This window comes from Oryctolagus cuniculus, chromosome 14, assembly GCF_964237555.1.
Source record: "Oryctolagus cuniculus chromosome 14, mOryCun1.1, whole genome shotgun sequence".
NCBI lineage: Eukaryota > Metazoa > Chordata > Mammalia > Lagomorpha > Leporidae > Oryctolagus > Oryctolagus cuniculus.
Genome location: NC_091445.1, coordinates 10,223,142 through 10,243,909, shown reverse-complemented (window position 1 = coordinate 10,243,909; position 20,768 = coordinate 10,223,142). Strand labels below are relative to the sequence as shown.

Below are 20,768 nucleotides of genomic sequence, written 5' to 3'. Positions count from 1 at the left end.
GCAGTGCCAGAGTCCCACGGGCACCGGTCCGATCCAGTTCTCTTCTATGGCCTGGGAAAGCAGTGGAGGATGGCCCAAGTCCTTGTGGCCCTGCACCCAAATGGGAGACCTGGAGGAAGCTCCAGGCTCCTGGCTTCAGATTAGCCTAGCTCCAGCCATTGTGGCCATTTGGAGAATGAACTCGTGGATGGAAGACCTCTCTCTCTCTCCCTCTGCCCCTGCTTCTCTGTAACTCTGCCTTTCAAAAAAAAAAAAAAAAAAAAGAATAATAAAAAGAATTAAAGGTTCAAACCTTTATTTTTAAATAGTGTTTCCTATATTTTCCTATTCTGCCATCTAAAAGTATTATGAAAATTATTTACTTGAAGACAGGTTTCTCTATTATTTAAATGTCACTGGATCATTTACTTTCCTTGAAAGCACGTAAATTTATGAGTACTACATCAAAATAGCTAAACTGTCCAGCCTTAAAACAGGAATAAAGACTTACCTAAAATGATTGACAACGTTTGTCTGGCTAAGAAATGAAAGTACAAAGGAGCCAGGCCTCCGATCACTCTCTCTTATAAGGTAGCTGCCAGCCTTCCCCGCCTGCCTGAGGCGTTCTTCTGCTATAGTTCTATCAAGTTTTCCATGATACCACCTAGGGGGAAAAAGATAAAAGATAAGAATAAAAATAGCGCTCAAAAAATTAACTATGTGGACTGAAAAACATATAATTAGAAGTAGTTGAAAAACATACTCCTAGGTTTTAAAAGCCTACAGGTAATTTAAGCAGTTACATTTTACTCTCAGTTATTACAGTTTTAACTCAATTATTTTAACTACTTCTCAGTCTTCAAAACTATCCTTTTACTCAGTTTTTAATTTGTTGTAAAAGCCTTTGTCCAATCCACTCATATCTGAACTTCTCCCATCTCCACTTCCAGGATTGTCTATCTGTTTAAAGTACAAATACTTACTCCAATCATCCTTACTTAAAAATAACAATAGCATGGATAAATGGAAATGAATGATTAATTTTTTTACCATTCTAAAGATTAAGGAATCGAAACTTGACATAACAAAGCACAAGGAACCTGGGAGAAAATGTTTTATTCCATGCTACCAAACTATGCCTATAAAGGCCTCAGGAACTAATAAAAACAAAAGCACACTTAGAATGACAATGTCATATGAGGATGGTAATAAATCTACAAAGCAATTGTTATGAAGTATTTTTATGCTTTGATACTTTCTCAAAAGTTAAAGATACTTGTTTCTGACATGAAACCTTCAGAAATATATATATTGTTGACTTAAATATATATTAATATAAGCCAATGATAACACTATTATATGACTATAGCTGATTCTGTAAGTTTGCTGGAAAAAAGCTTATTATTCTTTCCCTTCTTTATTAAAAACTTAAAGTATCTTGAATTATGTTTGGTTGTCTTAAAAAAATCAACCTACTGGCCAGTGCCGCGGCTCACTAGGCTAATCCTCCGCCGGTGGTGCCAGCACCCCAGGTTCTAGTCCCGATTGGAGAGCTAGATTCTGTCCTGGTTGCTCCTCTTCCAGTCCAGCTCTCTGCTGTGGCCAGGGAGGGCAGTGCAGGATGGCCCAGGTCCTTGGGCCCTGCACCCGCATAGGAGACCAAGAGGCAGCATCTGGCTCCTGGCTTCAGATGGGCTCAGCGCACCGGCCACAATGGTCGGCCGGCATTGCAGCCACTTGGGGGGTGAACCAACGAAAAAAGGAAGACATTTCTCTCTGCCTCTCTCTCTCACTGTCCAACTCTGCCTATCAAAAAAAAAAAAAAAAAAATCAACCTATTGAGGGGCTGGCACCATGGCGCAGCGCGTTAAAGCCCCGGTCTGCAGTGCCAGCATCCTGGCTGTGCCACTTCCAATCCAGCTCTCTGCTATGGGCTGGGAGAGCAGTGGAAGGCGGCCTAAGTGCTTGGGCCCCCGCACCCGAGTGGCAGACCTGGAAGAAGCTCCAGGCTCCTGGCTTCAGATTAGCCCAGCTCAGGCCATTGCGGCCATCTGGCGAGTGAACCAGTGGATGGAAGACACCCCTCCCTTCCTTTTCTCTCTCTTTCCATGATACCACCTAGGGGGAAAAAGATAGAAGTAGTTACACCCTGTGTAACTCTGCCTTTCAAATAAATAAATAAATGTTTTAAAAAAATCAGCCTACTTAAAGGTCTGTATGTAATAATGAAAATAAGAAATAAAAAACTTAATCATGGAACTTCATTTTAACTTAATAGGAAAACCATTAGTATTGGAGAAGAGAAAGAATGATAAATACAGTATTCCTCTAAAATCCTCATCAGTTGAACCATTATCTTTGAGATGAGTGTCAAATAAATTTAACTTGCTTCTGGGTTTTTTATTTTATCTGAAAATTTAGAGACCAGTGAAGTTCCATAAGGAACTAAAATTTAATGACATTTTCCAATAAAATTTTAAAATTCAAGACTAGTTTTTATTTGGTTGTGAGACTCTGAGATACCCTGAGAATATGAAACATGTGGAGCTAACCCAAGCAGATGTATGCATCTAACAAAGTCAAAATTAAAAACTTTTAAGCAAGTTCCTATTCTTTGTATACTTGATATTTGTTAAATTTGTGCTGTGTTTTGCACAAAATGGCAGGATTAAAAGATTTTATTTGATCGCCATCTTGTGAGGTCACCATGAGATGAAGAAGAAAGGTGCGAGAATCGTTATACAACTGCTATTTTATGATAAAATTTATAATATATACTTATTTGTGGCTTTTACTTTTCATGACTATGTATTTTCTGTAACATTTTAGTACCTTAAAAATGGTAATCATTAAAAAAAAATGGTAATCGTCAAGACAGACATCAATCTAAAAAACTATTTCCTGAGTATTAGTAATTCCTCCTTCTCTTCCCAAAAGCTCATAAGCTTCAAACATAAAGTAAAATAATTATTGATTTTTATTTTATCAAATAATCAGCTTATAAGACTATATGTAGTTGATCTGATCTTCAAAAAAGTGTTCAAACATTTCAACTGTTACAAGCCTCTAGATGTACTTGGAAAAAAAAAATCAATGCCTTAATTAAAACTGATTTTTGTAATTCTCTTTATTGTTTACTTCAAGCTATCAGGTGAATCATAATATCAAGAATATTTTCAGGGACCAGCACTGTGGCTTAACAGGTAAAGCTGCTGTCTGTGGCACCAGCATCCCATATGGGCTCTGGTTTGTATCCCGGCTGCTCTACTTTTGATCTAGTTCCCTGTTAATGGCCAGGGGAAAGCTGTGGGAGACGGCCCAAGTGTTTGAAACCGGCTCCTGCCACCCATGTGTGAGACTTGGATGAAGCTCCTGTTTTCCATTTAGCTCATCCCTGAACATTGCCTGGCCATCTGGGAAGTGAAACAGTTGGTGGAAGATCTCTCTTTCTCTGTCAAACCTCTGGGGTGGGTGCTGTGTGTCTCCCTTTAACTCTTTCAAATAAATGTTTTTAAGAACTTAAAAAGAATATTTTCAATGTATCTATATCTACATTTTTAAAGCTACTGTTAAAGAAGAAAAAGCTCTTCAATTAAACAGGCATCACTGGCTTTTCTAAACTGTAATTTTGGAAAATCATTAGAATTATAGCATAAAATGACCATTTCAATTACAGATAGCATCACAATATACAGCTAAAACAGATGTTTTGCAAATTAATCAAATAAATCCAATGTCACATAATTTGATTAACACAATTCACAGATTTATTTCCACATCAATTAAACCTTAATTCTTTTTTTTTTCCCTGTGGTAACACATTAACTTTAATGGGCTTAATGTTTTTTTTAACTTTTATTTAATGAATATAAATTTCCAAAGTACGATTTATGGATTACAATGGCTTCCCCCACATACCGTCCCTCCCACCCACTACCCTCCCCTTTCCCACTCCCTCTCCCCTTCCATTCACATCAAGATTCATTTTCGATTATCTTAATATACAGAAGATCAGCTTAGTATACATTAAGTAAGGATTTCAACAGTTTGCTCTCACACAGAAACATAAAGTGAGAAATAATAGATGATTTTTTTTTAAAATGATGATGAAATCAGATCAGACCTATTGTCATGTTTAATCCCAGTGAGAGTCGAGTTGGGAGTTGATAATTTCTTTCTTTCTTTCTTTTTTTTTTTAACAGAGGATCAGTTTAGTATACATTAAGTAAAGATTTCAACAGTTTGCACCCCCATAAAAACACAAAGTGAAATATATTGTTTGAGTACTCGTTATAGCATTAAATCTCAATACACAGCACATCAAGGACAGAGATCCTACATGAGGAGTAAGTGCACAGTGACTCTTGTTGTTGACTTTACCAATTGACACTCCTGTCTATGGCATCAGTAGTCTCCCTATGCTCCGGTCATGAGTTTCCAAGGCTATGGAAGCCCTCTGAGTTCTCCGATTCTTATCTTGTTTAGACAAGGTCATAGTCAAAGTGGAGGTTCTCTCCTCCCTTCAGAGAAAGGTACCTCCTTCTTTGAAGACCTGTTCTTTCCACTGGGATCTCACTCGCAGAGATCTTTTGCCAGAGTGTCTTGGCTTTCCATGCCTGAAATACTCTCATGGGCTTTTCAGCCAGATCCGAGTGCCTTTAGGGCTGATTCTGAGGCCAGAGTGCTATTTAGGACATCTGCCATTCTATGAGTCTGCTGAGTATCTCACTTCCCATGTTGGATCACTCTCCCCTTTATTTATTCCATCGGTTAGTGTTAGCAGGTACTAGACTTGTTTATGTGCTCCCTTTGACTCTTAGTCCTTTCATTATGATCAATTGTGAACTCAAATTGATCACTTGGACTAGTGAGATGGCATTGGTACATGCCACCTTGATGGGATTGAATTGGAATCCCCTGGTATGTTTTTAACTCTACCATTTGGGGCAAGTCAGCTTGAGCATGTCCCAAATTATACATCTCTTCCCTCTCTTATTCCCACTCTTATGTTTAACAGGGATCACATTTCAGTTAATTTTTAACACTTAAGAATAACTGTGTATTAAATTCTTAGTTCTTGACAAAAACAGTGTTTCTCAACCTGTCTTTTTAAAACCTATGTTTTTTATAAACATAACAAATTAAGAGTCCCTAAAACAGCAGCTCCACAGAATCACATATTCTATTTAACCTCCGTAACCAAAAAAAAAGGCTGCCTACCTTAATTTTCTAATGTCTGTAAAATAATTTTTTCATTTTTGACATAAAACAACATGGAATATGGCTTCTCAAAATACACACCTAATTACAAAGATCTGACACTTCTTCAAAGTGGACATTTTCATAATAGATTATTTGTTGACCCAATGTTCAGCTTAAAAAAAAAAAAAAGCCACACTTTCTTCCCCTACAAAGCTATAGCAGCAGCTACAAAGAAATGATGAATGAAAACATAAAACATGTAGTTATTCAACTCCATATTACTCTAAGTCTTTATAGTCAAATCCCAATTTTGCTGGTGACTGTTCTCAAGTAAGTTTTTAAAAATAAACTACAGGGCCAGCGCCGTGGCTCACTTGGTTAATCCTCTGCCTGCGGCACTGGCATCCCATATGGGTGCCGGGTTCTAGTCCTGGTTGCTCCTCTTCCAGTCCAGCTCTCTGCTGTGGCCTAGGAGGGCAATGGAGGATGGCCCAAGTGCTTGGGTGCCTGCACCCGCATGGGAGACCAGGAGGAAGCATCTGGCTCCTGGCTTCGGATTGGTGCAGCTCCAGCTGTGGCAGCCATTTGGTGGGTGAACCAACAGAAGGAAGACCTTTCTCTTTCTCTCTCTCTCTCTAACTGTGCAAAAAAAAAAAAAAAAACTAGAAATTCAGATACTTTATCAAATGTATTAAGAACACATCAAGGGACCAGCACTGTGGAGTAGCAGGTAAAGCTACTGCCTGCAGCACCAGTATCCCACACAGGTGTGGCTTGAGTCCTGGCCACTCCACTTCCAATCCAGCTCCCTGCTAATGTGCCTGGAGAAAGCAAAAAATGGTCCAAGTACTTGGGCCCTTGCACCCACATGGAGACCCAGAAAAGCTCCTCCTAGCCTCTGGCTTTGGATCTACCCAGCTCAGACCACTGTGGCCATTTGTGGAGTGAATCAGCAGATCTCGATCTCGATCCTGATCTCTAACTCTGCCTTTCAAATTAAAAAAAAATCTTTGGGGCCGGCTCTGTGGCTCAGTGGGTTAACGCCCTGGCCTGAAGCGCCGGCATGCCATATGTTCGCCGGTTCTAGTCCTGGCTGCTCCATTTCCGATCCAGTTCTCTGCTGTTGCCTGGGATAGCAGTGGAAGATGGCCCAAGTCCTTGGGCACCTGCACCCGCATGGGAAGACCTGGAGGAAGATCCTGGCTTCAGATCGGCGGGGTTCCAGCCTTTGCGGCCAATTGGGGAGTGAACCATCGGATGGAAGACCTCTCTCCCTCTCTCTGTGTAACTCTGACTTTCAAAGTAAAGTAAATAAATCTTTAAAAAAATAAAATATAAAATAAATAATAAAAAAGGAAACATCAAAGGAACAAAAGTGTATCGTATTAGAGATATGATTAAATTTTGAACATGACATGAGATTACTTAATAACAGTGACCTCGGGGTTGGCATTTAATGCAGCAGTTAACATGCTACTTAGGATACCCCATTTCTTATCAGAGTGCCTGGGTTTGAGCCCCTACTCTGCTCTGATTCCAACTTCCTGCTAATGTGTATTGTGGGAGGTAACAGGTGATGGCTCAAGTACTTGGGTCCCTGGCATCCATGTGAAAGACTCAGATGGAGATCCACGTTTCTGGCTTAGGATCAGCCCAGCTCCAGTTGTTATAGGCATGTGAGGAGTAAACCAGACTGTCTCTGCCTTTCAAAGAAATAAATTTAAAAATTATAATAAATCGGGGCTAGCGCTATGGCATAGCGGGATTAATGCCATGGCCTGAAGCGCCAGCATCCCATATGGGCACCAGTTCAAGTCCCGGCTACTCCACTTCCGATCCATCTCTCTGTTATGGCTGGAAAAGTGGTGGAAGATGGCCCAAGTCCTTGGGACCCTGCACCCGTATGGGAGACCCAGAAGAAGCTCCTGGCTCCGGACTGGAGCAGCTCTGGCCATTATGACCAACTGGGGAGTGAACCAGCAGATGGAAGACCTCTGTGTGTGTGTGTAACTCTGACTTTCAAAATAAATAAATAAATCTTAAAAAAAAAAAAAAAAAGAAGTGCATGTGTGTTCCATATAGTCAGAAGGACATTTTGGACAACGACAGAGGGAATGTATATACATATATAGTACTATAAGATTACAATGGAGCCAAAAAGCTCCATTTCAAATAAATAAATCTTTTAAAAAATAAAATAAAAATTAAAATGAATGAATAAAACGAGCCAAATCACCTAAGTTAAATTTTGTAAATCTGCTTACATTTGTGACAATTTTAAGTCACAACCTATATCTGGCACACAAAAGCAAGTTTAAAAAGTGCTCATTACATGAAGAAAGAAATATTTAATCACAAAACATAATGTTTAAAAAGACTGTACAATTTATCTAATTTGACTTCCTTGTTAATAAAATCCGAAAGCAAAATAAAAATACTTATTTCAATGTCCAGATAAGAAGTGTTGATTTTTGAGGCCTGTTACATATATATAAAAGAATATGAAAATAAGTTAGGCTAAATAGAACTCAGAGAAGGATGGCTATAATGACACCCCTAAACTTGTTCAAAAGAGACTAAGTAAATCATCAGAAGACCAAGGCTCAGTATCAGAAATCTCCCTAGCTGACAGTGACAACCCCTAAACTTGCTCAAAAGACTAAGCAGACTAATAAAAAGAACAAGGTTTAGTATCAAAATTCTCTCTACCTATAGCCAAGTCTACATTTTTTATGTCATTACTATCACTTGTAAAAATAGGTAATACAATCTGTCTCAACCTCTAAGTAAATTAAAAACTACTTCCAAACTTCTTAGAAAACTTAAAAGATACTGCATGGCTATACAATATAATGGTTAACAGTAACTGGTGGGGCAATACAGTGGAGAGGATTAAAGCTGCCACTTCCAACACTAGTCAGAGCATCAGTTTCAAGTCCTGCTGCTCTTCTTCCAACCCTGCTCCTTGCTAACAAACCTTACAAAAGCAGCAGCAAACGGCCCAAGTACTCGGGTCCCTGCCACCCAGGTGGGAGACCCAGATGCACTTCCAGGCCCCTAGAAGCAGGGGACAGGAACTGGCATTGTGGCATAGCAGGTAAGGCTGCTGCCTCCAACGCAGACAACCCATTTGGTCACCAGTTCATGAGGTGGCTGTCCATTTGCAACCCAGCTCCCTGCTAACATGCCTGGGAAAGCAGCAGAAGATGGTCTAAGTATTTGGACCCCTGACCCACATGGGCGACTGGGAAGCAGCTCCTGGCTCCTAGCTTTGGCCTGGCCCAGCCCCAGCAGATGCTGCCATCTCAGAGGTAAATGAGAGGATGAAACATCTCTAACTCTGACTTCCAAATAAATATAAATCTTTTAAAAAGAAGAAGCAGAAGCAACAACAACGGGAGCACCAGAAGGGGACGGCTTTTTAGTGCAATGAATTAAACTGCCACTTGCACTGCTGGCCTATCATATCAAGTGCCAGTTCAAGTCCCAGCCGCTCCACTTCAAATTCAGCAACCTGCTAATGTGCCTGGGGAAGCAGCAGCAAAAAGGTTTGAGTATTTAAGGCCCTGTCATTTAAACTAAGTGACTCTATGTATCTATGCATAGAGACTAAAATCTAGTCACCAGTAAACTTACTTGAACAATCACAAAGCTGAGCAAAGTAGGTACAGGATACCTGAAACTATCACTTAAATTTCAGAGAAACATGTTATATGTATGTTGCATATTATCAGATTTATTTGTATGCTTAGGCAGGTATCAAGAGTATATGTGTGGGGGCCAGCGCTGTGGCACAGCAGGTAAAGCTGCCGCCTGCAGTGCTGGCATCCCATATGGGTGCCAATTCGAGTCCCGGCTGTTCCACTTCCGATCCAGCTCTCTGCTATGGTCTGGGAAAGCAGCAGAAGATGGCCCAGGTCTTTGGGCCCCTGCACCTGTGTGGGAGACCCGGAAGCTCCTGGCTTCTGATTGGCACAGCTCCGTCCCTTACGGCCAACTGGGAAGTGAACCAGCAGATTCACCTCTCCCTTTCTCTTTCTCTTTCTCTCTCTCTCTCTGCCTCTCCTTCTCTCTCTGTGTAACTCCAACTTTCAAATAAATAAGTAAATTTTAAAAAGAGAAAAAAAGGTGTATGTGTGAACAGGCAAGTTTGTGTCGAAGGACTTTATAAACCTCACATCAAATCAGTTAAAGAACAGAATTACTATTCCCTTTTGTAATAGGTAATGCATTTACAAAGTCCAAAATAGGTTTCAGTTTGGAGGGAGTATTTCTAAAGAAACAGTACTGTCTTATGTTTTATCCACCCAAATTAAATCAGGTCAAAGACAACATATAAAAGGCAGGAATGAACACAGCACTTTCATGAGTTTATAAACAAAATTCTATACTAACATGCAATCAACCAAGATTATGGTGTTCACACCAAAGCACTACACCTTAGAAAACAAAATAAATAAATATATAAATAAATAAAGGATAAGGAAAAATAATAACCACCACACCTCTTCAAAAATGTTATGCATTACCTAAATGTGATGAAAGGAAGAGAAGGAAAGCATAATTAATACTTACTAGCAAAAGGCCAACATCAATTCCTATATCATATCATCAATCTCTCTCATCTGTGTACTTTCAAGCCTCAAAACAGGCCTTTTTTAGAACTTCAATAACTACTGTGCCATCCCCTCACTGCATGAAGACAGGACAACAAAATTACTTGTGGCCACCTAGTCCAATGCATTTTTTCACATAAATGTAAGCTGCCTTGAGCAATCCTTTGCTTTAAAAGAAAAAAAATAAATTTAAAGGGGTTGGAGGCGATTGGGGAAGGTCAATGCTCAACCTACCGCTTTGGAAGGTATGCTAATTCAGCAGCTACTTAATGCAACATTTTTCAACCTCTATTTTCAGGTATATCTTTAAGTCACTGAATCTGAAGGTTAAAGAAAACGTTTACATATATTGAGTCCACCTTTAACAAAACACATGCCAGGGAGAGAGACAGAGTGAAAGGTCTTCCTTTTGCCGTTGCAAGCAATTCTTTTTCTTGTGTTGGTTTCTATACTTTGATGGCTTCTCTTTGGGTATCTGAATTGCCAGCATCACTATTCTTGAGCTTTGGGGCTATTATTAAGTAATAATACGGAACTACATGGTAAAAATACTGAACAACACACTTGAAACATTATGATCCAATGAACAATACAGAACAATTCAACTTAGTATGGAAAGTATTAGGATGTAGGGAACAGAAAACTACCTGGGATCCTACATCCCAGGAGAGTTCCTGTCCTAAATTCCTAACTCCAACCTCCTGCTAATGCAGGCCCTGGATTGAATGGGTTCCTACCACCCACATGGGAGACCTGGATGGAGTTCCTAGTTCCCAGGTTTGACTTGTTCCAGCCCCAGCACTGCTGTAGGCACTTGGGGAGTGAACCTGGGATTAGAGGCAGCAAGCTTTCATTTTCTCTCATGCTTGCTCTCTCTGCCTCCTAAATAAAGTTTTAAGAGAAAATAGGTAAAGATATGACTATGCAATCTTGGGAGGGTAAAACGCATACACAGTTTCAGGATAAAAAGTAGTTGTTTTGAGAAAAAAATTATCAGAGGGAAGGAACTTCAAATAACTAATCTCATAAGGTCACAGATAAGCAAACTGATTCATCAACTTGAAAATGCAGACCCATATATTCAGCTCTCTCAAAAAGTAGTAATCAAGGCCATTGATGAGGAAGGAAGTACAATTTAAGCATGTTAAAATACCAAGGAAGAGCACTTAGGGGAATATGTATTAGAAATATATAAGACAGGAACAAAAGGCTCAACAGAGCAGCAATAAAAGCACAATTAAAGGTAGCACAAATTTTTAGTATACAAGTAGCACCCTCAGGTACTTTTTCCCAGAAACTCAGATTCTCTAGCACTACAGAGTAACTTCACTTTGCAAAGCTCCTTTCCCACAGGAAAGAAAAGAAAATTAAATGAGTTTAGAAGTTAACAGAAAACAGCTTTATATCTGCTTTGACAGCTTATAGGTAGGAAGCTCCCCAACAGAGATGCAGTGGCACAGGAGGACTAAAAACAGATACAGCAAGGATCATGCAAATTTCCTTACTCCCATGTTCCCAAAGCTTAGTTTGTGTAGAACATGTCTAGAAAGCTCAGAGAAGAGAGATATGAAGAAAGTGGGGCTTATGATACATGAAATCAGGTGCCGTGAAATCTGAGGGAGAAAAGTAGAAAATTTAAGGAAGAGAAAGAGGAAGAGACTTTGGTATCAAAGTGTTTTGTATTGTCAAATTTAACTATGATTATGGATTTGAGAGCCACAGCTTAATAAATTTTAAAATTATTGGCAGAGACCTTAAAATAATAATTTCTAAAGAGACTATAAGACAAGTATAAAGATGAAATTTAACCATAAATTCAAGTGTCTAAATCAAATTCACAAAATTAAAACTAAAATAACAGCAAATAAGGCATATTTTAAAACAAATAACAATTTGAAAGTTTTCATAGGAAAAACACTTACTGAAGCATGAAAAGAAAGTAAACAGAATACAGATAATAGCATAAAGGATGAATGATACCATTTGATGTTTAAAAACTGTTAATGCAGGCCGGCGCCGCAGCTCACTGGGCTAATCCTCCGCCTTGCGGCGCCAGCACACCAGGTTCTAGTCCCGGTCGGGGCTCCGGATTCTGTCCCGGTTGCCCCTCTTCCAGGCCAGCTCTCTGCTGTGGCCAGGGAGTGCACTGGAGGATGACCCAAGTGCTTGAGCCCTGCACCCCATGGGAGACCAGGATAAGTACCTGGCTCCTGCCATCGGATCAGCGCCATGCGCCGGCAGCAGTGCGCTGGCCGCGGCGGCCATTGGAGGGTGAACCAACGGCAAAAAGGAAGACCTTTCTCTCTGTCTCTCTCTCTCTCATTGTTCACTCTGCCTGTCAAAAAAAAAAAAAAAAAACCTGTTAATGTGTGTATGGAGTCCCAGAAAGGAGGTAAGAAAGATTAGAGCGAAAACACTTTAGAGGGGACAGCACTGTGGCGCAGTAGGTTAATCCTCTCCCTGCAGCACCCACACCCTGGCTGCTCCTCTTCTGATCCAGCTTTCTGCAGTGGCCTGGGAAAGCAGTAGAACATGGTCCAAGTGCTTGGACCCCTGCACCCATGTGGGAAACCCAGAAGAAGCTCCAGGCTTCGGATTGGCCCCGCTCTGGCCGTCACGGCCATTTGGCGAGTGAACCAGCAGACAGAAGACCTTTCTCTCTGTCTCTCCCTCTCACTATCTGTAACTGTCAAATAAGTAAATAAAATCTTAAAAAAAAAAAAAAAAAAACTGAAGAGAAAATGGCTAAGAATTTTCCAAACCAAATGAAAAATATTAACCCCCAAATATTCAACATATACCAGATAAGATGTTATCAAAGAGGAAGGAGGAAAGGAGAAAGAGGAAGAAGAGGTAGGGGAGGAGAAGTACAAGGGAAGGAAGATGGGGAAAAAAACATTGAGGCGCATCATAGTAAAGATGCTAAAATATCAAACATAAGACTAAACCTTAACAGCACAACATAAAGACATTATCTTCAAAGAAACAGCAATAAAAATCTTTGCTGACTTTCCAACAGCCATACTGGAAACCAGAAAGAATGGAATCTCTTCACATTTCCGAAAGGAAATATATCAGAACTCAGAATCTTATGCAGAGACAATATTCTTCAAAAACGAGTATGTTTTCAGATACACAGAAGGTAAATTGATAGATGTTTGCAAAAAATAAAAATTAAACAGTCCATATGCAAAAGAAAAATGGTATTACAGAAGATGGAAACGCAGTCTAAGTGAAGCGCATCAGAAAGGGTAAAAATAAGACTATTTTTAAAAATTCATGGAAAAATAAAAGTAAATAAAATATTGCTTACTTGATTTAAAACATTTTTAAATCCACGTATAGTTTTCTCATATTGTGCACTGTCCATTAACTTTTTAAATAGCTTTAGTACATGGGTAAATCTAAATACATACCGATTATAAAAATCAATAATAGCATCTCATGAGTATTAAAGTTTATGCAAGTTCGGCACATGCTCACTTGGACTTACCCCTAATGGCAGAGCTAGAAACGTGCCAGGGGATTCCAGTTCAATCCCATCAAGGTGGCATGTACCAATGCCATCTCACTAGTCCAAGTGATCAATTTCAGTTCATAATTGATCAAAAAGATAGGATTAAGTGTCAACGGGATTACATAAATAAGACCAGTGTCTGCAAATAATAATTGACAGAATTAAAAAGGAGAGAATGATCCTACATGGGAAGTAAGATACACAGCAGACCCATAGAATGGCAGATGTCCTAAACAGCACTCTGGCCTCAGAATCAGCCCTTAAGGCATTCAGATCTGGCTGAAGAGCCCATGAGAGTATTTCAGGCATGGAAAGCCAAGACACTCTGGCAAAAAAAAAAAAAAAAAAAAAAAAAAAAAAAAAAAAATGACCTAAATGAAAGATCTCCGCGAGTGAGATCCCAGTGGAAAGAACAGGTCATCAAACAAGGAGGTACCTTTCTCTGAAGGGAGGAGAGAACTTCCACTTTGACTATGGCCTTTGACTATGGCCTAAATAAGATCGGAGTTGGCAAACTCAAGAGGCTTCCATAGCTTTGGCAATTCATGACAAGAGCCTCAGGTAATTACTGACATCATAAATAAGAGCGTCAATTGTTAAATCAACAACGGGAGGCACCGTGCATCTGCTCCCCATGTAGGGACCTCTGTCCTTAATGTGTTGTACTATGCAAATTAACAGTAAAACTACTACTCAAACAGTATTCTATACTTTGTGTGTCTGTGTGGGTGCAGTCTGTTGAAATCTTTACTTAGTGTATACTAAGTTGATCTTTTGTATATAAAGAAAACTGAAAATGAATCTTGATGAAGAATGGGATGGGAGAGAGAGTGGGAGATGGGATGGTTGCAGTTAGGAGAGAGGTTATGGGGGGAAAAGCCTCAATTATCCAAAAGTTGTACTTTGGAAATTTATAGTAAATAAAAGTTGAAAAAAATAAAGTATATGTACAATGAAAATGCAGGACAAATATTTAAAAAGAAGAAGGGTTAAGCTGAGTCAATGTTTAAGTTCTTAACTCCATCAGGGAAGTGATAAAAGTAAATAATGTCAGTAGACCCTAATAAGGCAATGACACATACTATAATCTCTAGACAACCAATAAAACACCAAAACTGTAAGGCTGTGTAAAAACTATAAAATCGGCCGGTGCCACAGCTCACTTGGCTAATCTTCCACCTACGGCGCCAGCACCCCAGGTTCTAGTCCCGGTTGGGGCGCCAGATTCTGTCCCGGTTGCTCCTCTTCCAGTCCAGCTCTCTGCTGTGGCCCGGGAAGGCAGTGGAGGATGGCCCAAGTGCTTGGGTCCTGCGCCCATGTGGGAGACCAGGAGGAGGCACCTCTGAAGCTCCTGGCTTCAGATCGGCACAGCGCCAGCTGTAGCGGCCATTTCAGGGGTGAACCAATGGAAAAAAGGAAGACCTTTCTCTCTGTCTCTAACTCTGCCTGTATTAAAAAAAAAAAAAAAAACTATAAAATCTACTTATAAGAGCTGCATCTTAAGAACACAAAAAAAGATACCACACTCGCACTAATCTAAAGAAAACTGATGTCATGTAAGAAATATTAATAGGGAAAATAAGGCGAATTTCATAATAGTAAAGGATCTATTCATCGAAAATTGAAGTTAATTCTAAATATGCATATAACCAATAATGTAACACCACCATATATAAAGCAAAAATAGAATTATATAGAGTTCTACATAGATAAAAATAGATAAATCCATAATCATAGTAGGGTGGGAAACCTTAGACACTTCTCAATAGTTGATAAAAGTAGACAGACAAAAGAAAATCATCAACATATGAAACATATAACTGAAACATATAACTAAGACTGATTAAAATAGCTGACTTATAAAGAAAACTGCAACCAACAAGAATACACAAATCCCTTTTTAGTCAACATGGAACATTTACCCAAAACTGACCACATGGTGAATCAAAACCCAAGACGCACTTCAAAGGATTCAAATCATTCAGATTATATTCTCTGGCTTCAATGGAATTAATCAAGAAATCACTGACCATCCTCCAACTAAAATACTTCAAAAGTTCCCAATTATTTGGGAATTAAGTCTTATGCTTTTTAATAGCTCCTAATTCAAAAAATAAATCAGAATGCAGACAGGTCATATAACAATTTATGATGTGTAACTGAAGGTATACTTAAATGTGTAGCCTTAAACACTTAAAAAAGACAGAAAACAATTTTCTATGTCAAGTAATTAAAAAAATAACAAAGTTAAATCTGAAAATGCAGAAAATACAGCCAAATTTATGAAATCAAAAGCAAATATGTAGCAAAACTTCAGGAAAAAAATCAAAAGTTGGTTCTTAGAAAAACTAATAAATTGATAGATCTAACAAGGCTAAACAAATGAAGACAAATGCCACAGATTATCAGTTTCAACAATAAAAAGGGACCTCCTAAAAATGAATGATTTATTATGCTATCATCAAGAGTTATTGCAAAGATCAAGAACCACTAGGGCAGACTTGAGATGTTAACAGACACACATATATTACCACTCATTCATAACAATGGTGAATGTGAAAAAGGCAGCTTTTTTTTATAGTTGATGGAAATGGATCAACAGGATATCCTTATTTTTAAAAAATTAATCCTGACCTCTTCCTTGAGCCATACACAAAATTAAATTCCATATCGAAGTTACATCTAAAAGTGAAAGACAGAGCCCAGTGCTGTGACAGAGCAGGTAATGCCAGCATCCCATTTTGGGCACTGATTCCAGTCCCAGCTGCTCCACTTCCAAATTCAGCTCTCTGCTATGACCTGGGAAAGCAGTGAAAGATGGCCCAAATCCTTGTGCCCCTGTACACGTGCGGGAGACCTGGAAGAAGCTCCAGGCTCCTGGCTTTGGATCAGTCCATCTCTAGCTGTCACAGCCATTTGGGGAGTGAACCAGTGTATAGAAGACTTCTCTCTCTAGCTCTGTCTTTCAAATAACAAATAAATCTTAAAAAAAAAAAAAAAAAAAGTGAAAAACAAAACACTAAATCTCCTAGAGAACAAAATACACAAATATATTTTTATTCTTGGGGGAGGCAAAGATTCCTTAAACCTGATCCAAAAAAGCACCAGCCATGCAGGCAAAAACTGTTGTAATAAAATTTTGTTCACAAAAAAAAAAAAGGCACTGAAAAAGTGGAAAATCTGGAAAATGCAAGCAGCATACAAAATTGAAGGCATTTGTACGAAATAATCCATCAAAAGGCTCCCTTTCAGGATATAAAACACCCAGAAATCAATATGAAGACAAAAAGAAAACTGCGCAAAAGACATCAATATCCACTCCACTTTAGGGGGCAGATTATTCAAATGGCTAATAAACATGAAAAGACATATCTTCATCATTCATCTCATAAGAAAAACACAATTTAAAACCACAAGGGCTATCTCACTATCTACACACCAAAACCACCACAATGAAGACAGTAAACACCACCAACTGCTGGCAAGAACTTTAGAGCAAGTGGAATTCTCAAACTCTGCTATTCAGAATGTAAACTGGTCCAAACATTTTGCAAAACTATGTATTATTTATACTTATCAAATGAACATCCTGTGATCCAGAAAGCATTATCCTGGGTATGTAACATATGTTCATGTATGTATGTCAAAATTCCCTACAAAAGAATCTACAGTAATGATCTTTGTAACAGACAAAACTAGACACAATCTAAATGTCACATTCATCACTAACAGAGAGGATAGTGCACTTTGGTATAGACACTTTTAACACTACAAGCAATGAAAATGAGATATACTACCTCATGTAACAACATGGATAAACACACAAAGTTAATGAAGTAACACAAAAGGGTATTATTGTATAATTTACATGAAATTCAAAAAGTCAAGAGTAATCTATGGTATAAGAAGTTAGGGGTTTTGGGCCAGAGCTGTGGCATAGCCGGCAAAGCCACCAACTACAGTGCCATCATTCCAAAAGGGTGCCAGTTCCAGTACCAGCTGCTCCATTTCTGATTCAACTCCCTGCTAATGCACCTAGGAAAGCAGCAGAGGATGGCTCTAGTGCTTGGGTCCCTGAACCCACGTGGAAGACCTGGAAGAAGCTCCTGATCCACCCAGCTCTGGCCACTGTTTGGGGAATGAAGCAGTGCATGGAAGATCTTTCTCTTCCTTGTCGCTCCCCCGCTTCGTGGAGGAACGACACAGGACCCTGCGCTGTTCTTTCGTCTGCTCGGCCCTCCCCGGGTTTGCTGCTGGTTCTTCCCGGGTTGGCTACTGTCCCTTCCACCTCCGTGGAAGGGCGGTTCCCCCTGGCCGCTTTCCCCACTTCCGCAGGGGAGCGGCACACTGCCGGCCGGCTCTCTCGGGGGCTGCACAGGTGTTCCCCTTAGATGTTCCCCTTAGATGTTCCTGGTGCATGCCGTCTCTCTCCTCCTTTATAGTCCTCCTCTGCCAATCCCAACTCGGCTGCCCACACTCCGAGTACGCTGCTCTCCTCCAATCAGGAGCAAGTCCTACAGTTTATTGGTTGAACTGGAGGCAGCTGTGTAGAAGCTGTTTCCCTTCTCAGCGCCATATTGTGGGAGAGCAGGTGCATAGAATAAGTCTTAATTCCAGTAACAGTCTAGTCCGAGCTGCTCCCCACACTTCCTCTCTCTGAACTCTGCCTTTCAAATAAATAACTAAATCAAGGAGAGAGAGAGAGAGAAAGAGAGAGGGAGGGAGGGAGTTAGGATTTGTCTAATCTTGAGAGAGGTGGTATGGGCATTAGACTGGAAGCAGGTACAAAAGGACATACAGTTTCTTAAGTATGGATTACATCCACTTGTTAAAATTAATTGAGTTCAACACTTCTGATACTATTCTTTCTGTTGTATATTTCAATAAAAAGCATGCTTAAGTAAAAAAATATTTCTAAATGCAGAAAAAACTTTATTCATGAAGCAGTCCTTTCAACACGAAAGGAGAGCAGGTTTAAAAATGTCAATGGCTTGCATTGTGGTACACTGAATGAAAGAGCCTCCAGTGATGCTGGCAGCCCATATGGGCACCAGTTCAGTGCCAACTGCTGCACTTCTGATCCAGCTCCTTGCTAGTGCACCTGGAAATGGCCCAAGTGCTTGGGCCCCTGCCACCCACATGTCTCTCTCTGCCTCTCTGTAACTCTGCCTTTCCAATAAATAAATCTTAAAAAGTCGGAGGGGTGGGGGAGACAAGATCATGTTAAAGATAAAATCCACAAGCAAAGACCACCCACATCTATCTTCCAGGAAACAGTTTAATCCTGTTTGTGCTGGAACTGAAAAGGACTGATGATTAACAGTACAAAGAAAAGCCAACACCACAGTCATCTCAAATGGTTCCACTTACACAAATCTGGCTGATAATTTAAAGTGGAACAAACCTTCTTCTTAATGAGTACCAAAACTGCTATACCCAGTGCAGCTGCTGACAAGAGCAGAATTTTCAATGGAAATTTTCAACATTTTTTCAAAGAAATATAATAGGAGATGAAACATTGGTTTACTAGTACAATGTGGAAAACAAAGCACAATCAAAGCAATGGCTACCAAGAGCAGGGAGCAGTCCAGTCAAACCGAAAGCAATACAGGGAAAACGAAATGGCAATAGTTTCAGGGCTGCTCAAAGCTTGCTTGTTGACTTTTTGGGGTCCAAAAAAGAGTAACACCTGTTTATCATGAGAGTGGTTTGAGAAAGTTAGCCAAAACTTCAGCACAGAAGCAGCCAGAAATGAAAATCAAAAGTCCTTCTCTCTCCAACAATACTCCTCAAACAAGGGCAGTACTATGAGAATTTTGATGAGAAGTCATTAGACAGCGACTTTACAGCCCTACTTGGCGCCTTCTTTTCATTTCCTATTCTTAAAGAAAAACTTTAAAGGCCACATATTTTTCCTCGGGTAATAATGTTTCTATTTTTTTAACCAAATGACTGAATTATTTAGCTCATTTTTTGTTTGAGAAGCAAAGAGAGAGACAGAGCCCATCGACATTCTCCCCCAAAATGCCCACAACAGCCCCTATCTGGGATTGAAGCCAGGAGTCAGGAATTCAACCTATGTGGGGGTAGAGATCCAAGTACTTGGGCGATCACTGATGCCTTTTGGGATCTATATCATCAGGAAGCTAGAATCAGTAGCTAGAAGCAGGTATCAAACAAAGGCACTCAAATATGGGATACAGACCTTTTAACCTCTAGGTCAAACACTAGCTATTCTGTTAATAACATTAAATAGACTGTATCAACATGATGAAATTTCAAGGACCCTCAGTTCTTTAGGGATGCAACAGACGCCTCGTATCATCGCTTAGGAAAGTGTCTTAAACTTCACAGAGCTTACGATGAGAAATCAGGTTTATGTTTTCCATTTTTGTCTTATAATTCATTTTCCACAAACATTTTGGAGTCCTCTTGTATACATACTGTGTATATATGTATATATACAATAGTATGTGTATAAAAACTATTAGGCAAAGTTATATCCCTACTAGATACCTCCCAAACAGTACACTGTCCAGCTGTTAGCCTCCTCCTCATCTATTACATCATCTAGTCTTAACTTCCCTTAACCCTCAGCACTGCCAAATGTTTGTACAGGCCAAGACTGTGGTAAGTCCTGCAAATTCACAGGTACTCAGCCCAAAAACCTAAAACTCTGTGGTCAGTTATAGCTGCTGAGTCAATGTGTGACAGAGCCAGACCCTAGCCCTGTCTCATCAGTTCTGTTTTTCTATGACTAACACTTCATGCCCACTGAGATCAGAGCTGTGACAATAATCCATGCTTCTGCCTCTCTGGCATGTGCATTGTTATGCCTATCAGGATTCTGTCAACATTTTTTCTTTTTTCTGTTAATTTGGTATTCATCTAAATATTTACTCATATTCATCATCTTTTGAACTTTTCTAGTAATAAAAAAACTGAGTATGTTAGTTTCTCTTTATATCAAAAGTTTTTCCATTTAAAATTATTACAGGCATTACTCTAGAACTCATCACTAATATCCTTAGAATAAAACAACTATAATTGCAGATATTATTTTAGAAACAACTGGATATAGGAGAAGCACCTGGCTCCTGCCTTCGGATCAGTGCAGGCGCCGGCCGCAGCGCGCCAGCCGCGGCGGCCATTGGAGGGTGAACCAACGGCAAAAGGAAGACCTTTCTCTCTGTCTCTCTCTCTATCCACTCTGCCTGTCAAAAAAAAAAAAAAAGGAAGAAACAACTGGATGTGATTTTATCCAAATATTTTCTATCATATTTCTGCATTAATCAGATAGCTTCCTGACTAGGGAAGTTGCCTCCTATCCCTCTCAATTGTAATAAACAAACAACACTAAAATATCTACTTATTCTTGTTTTATTGGTCATCTCTTCCTGGCCACATATTATTGTGTGTCAAAACAATAACAAAAATAATAAGAACATAGCATA

General features: G+C 39.6%; 1 protein-coding gene across 3 annotated transcripts in view; it reads right to left on the bottom strand.

The window, feature by feature from the left end:
• Window positions 1–20,768, bottom strand: part of RASA1 (RAS p21 protein activator 1) — a 93,832-nt gene that overhangs the window by 49,972 nt on the left and 23,092 nt on the right. For all 3 annotated transcript variants that reach the window (XR_011381862.1, XM_070056402.1, XM_051854022.2), the window contains exon 2: window positions 491–643. Coding sequence is in view for 2 of the 3 variants with exons in the window: in XM_070056402.1 (XP_069912503.1) it covers window positions 491–643 (153 nt within the window). In the remaining variant the exon portion in view is untranslated. The remainder of the gene's footprint in view (window positions 1–490; window positions 644–20,768) is intronic.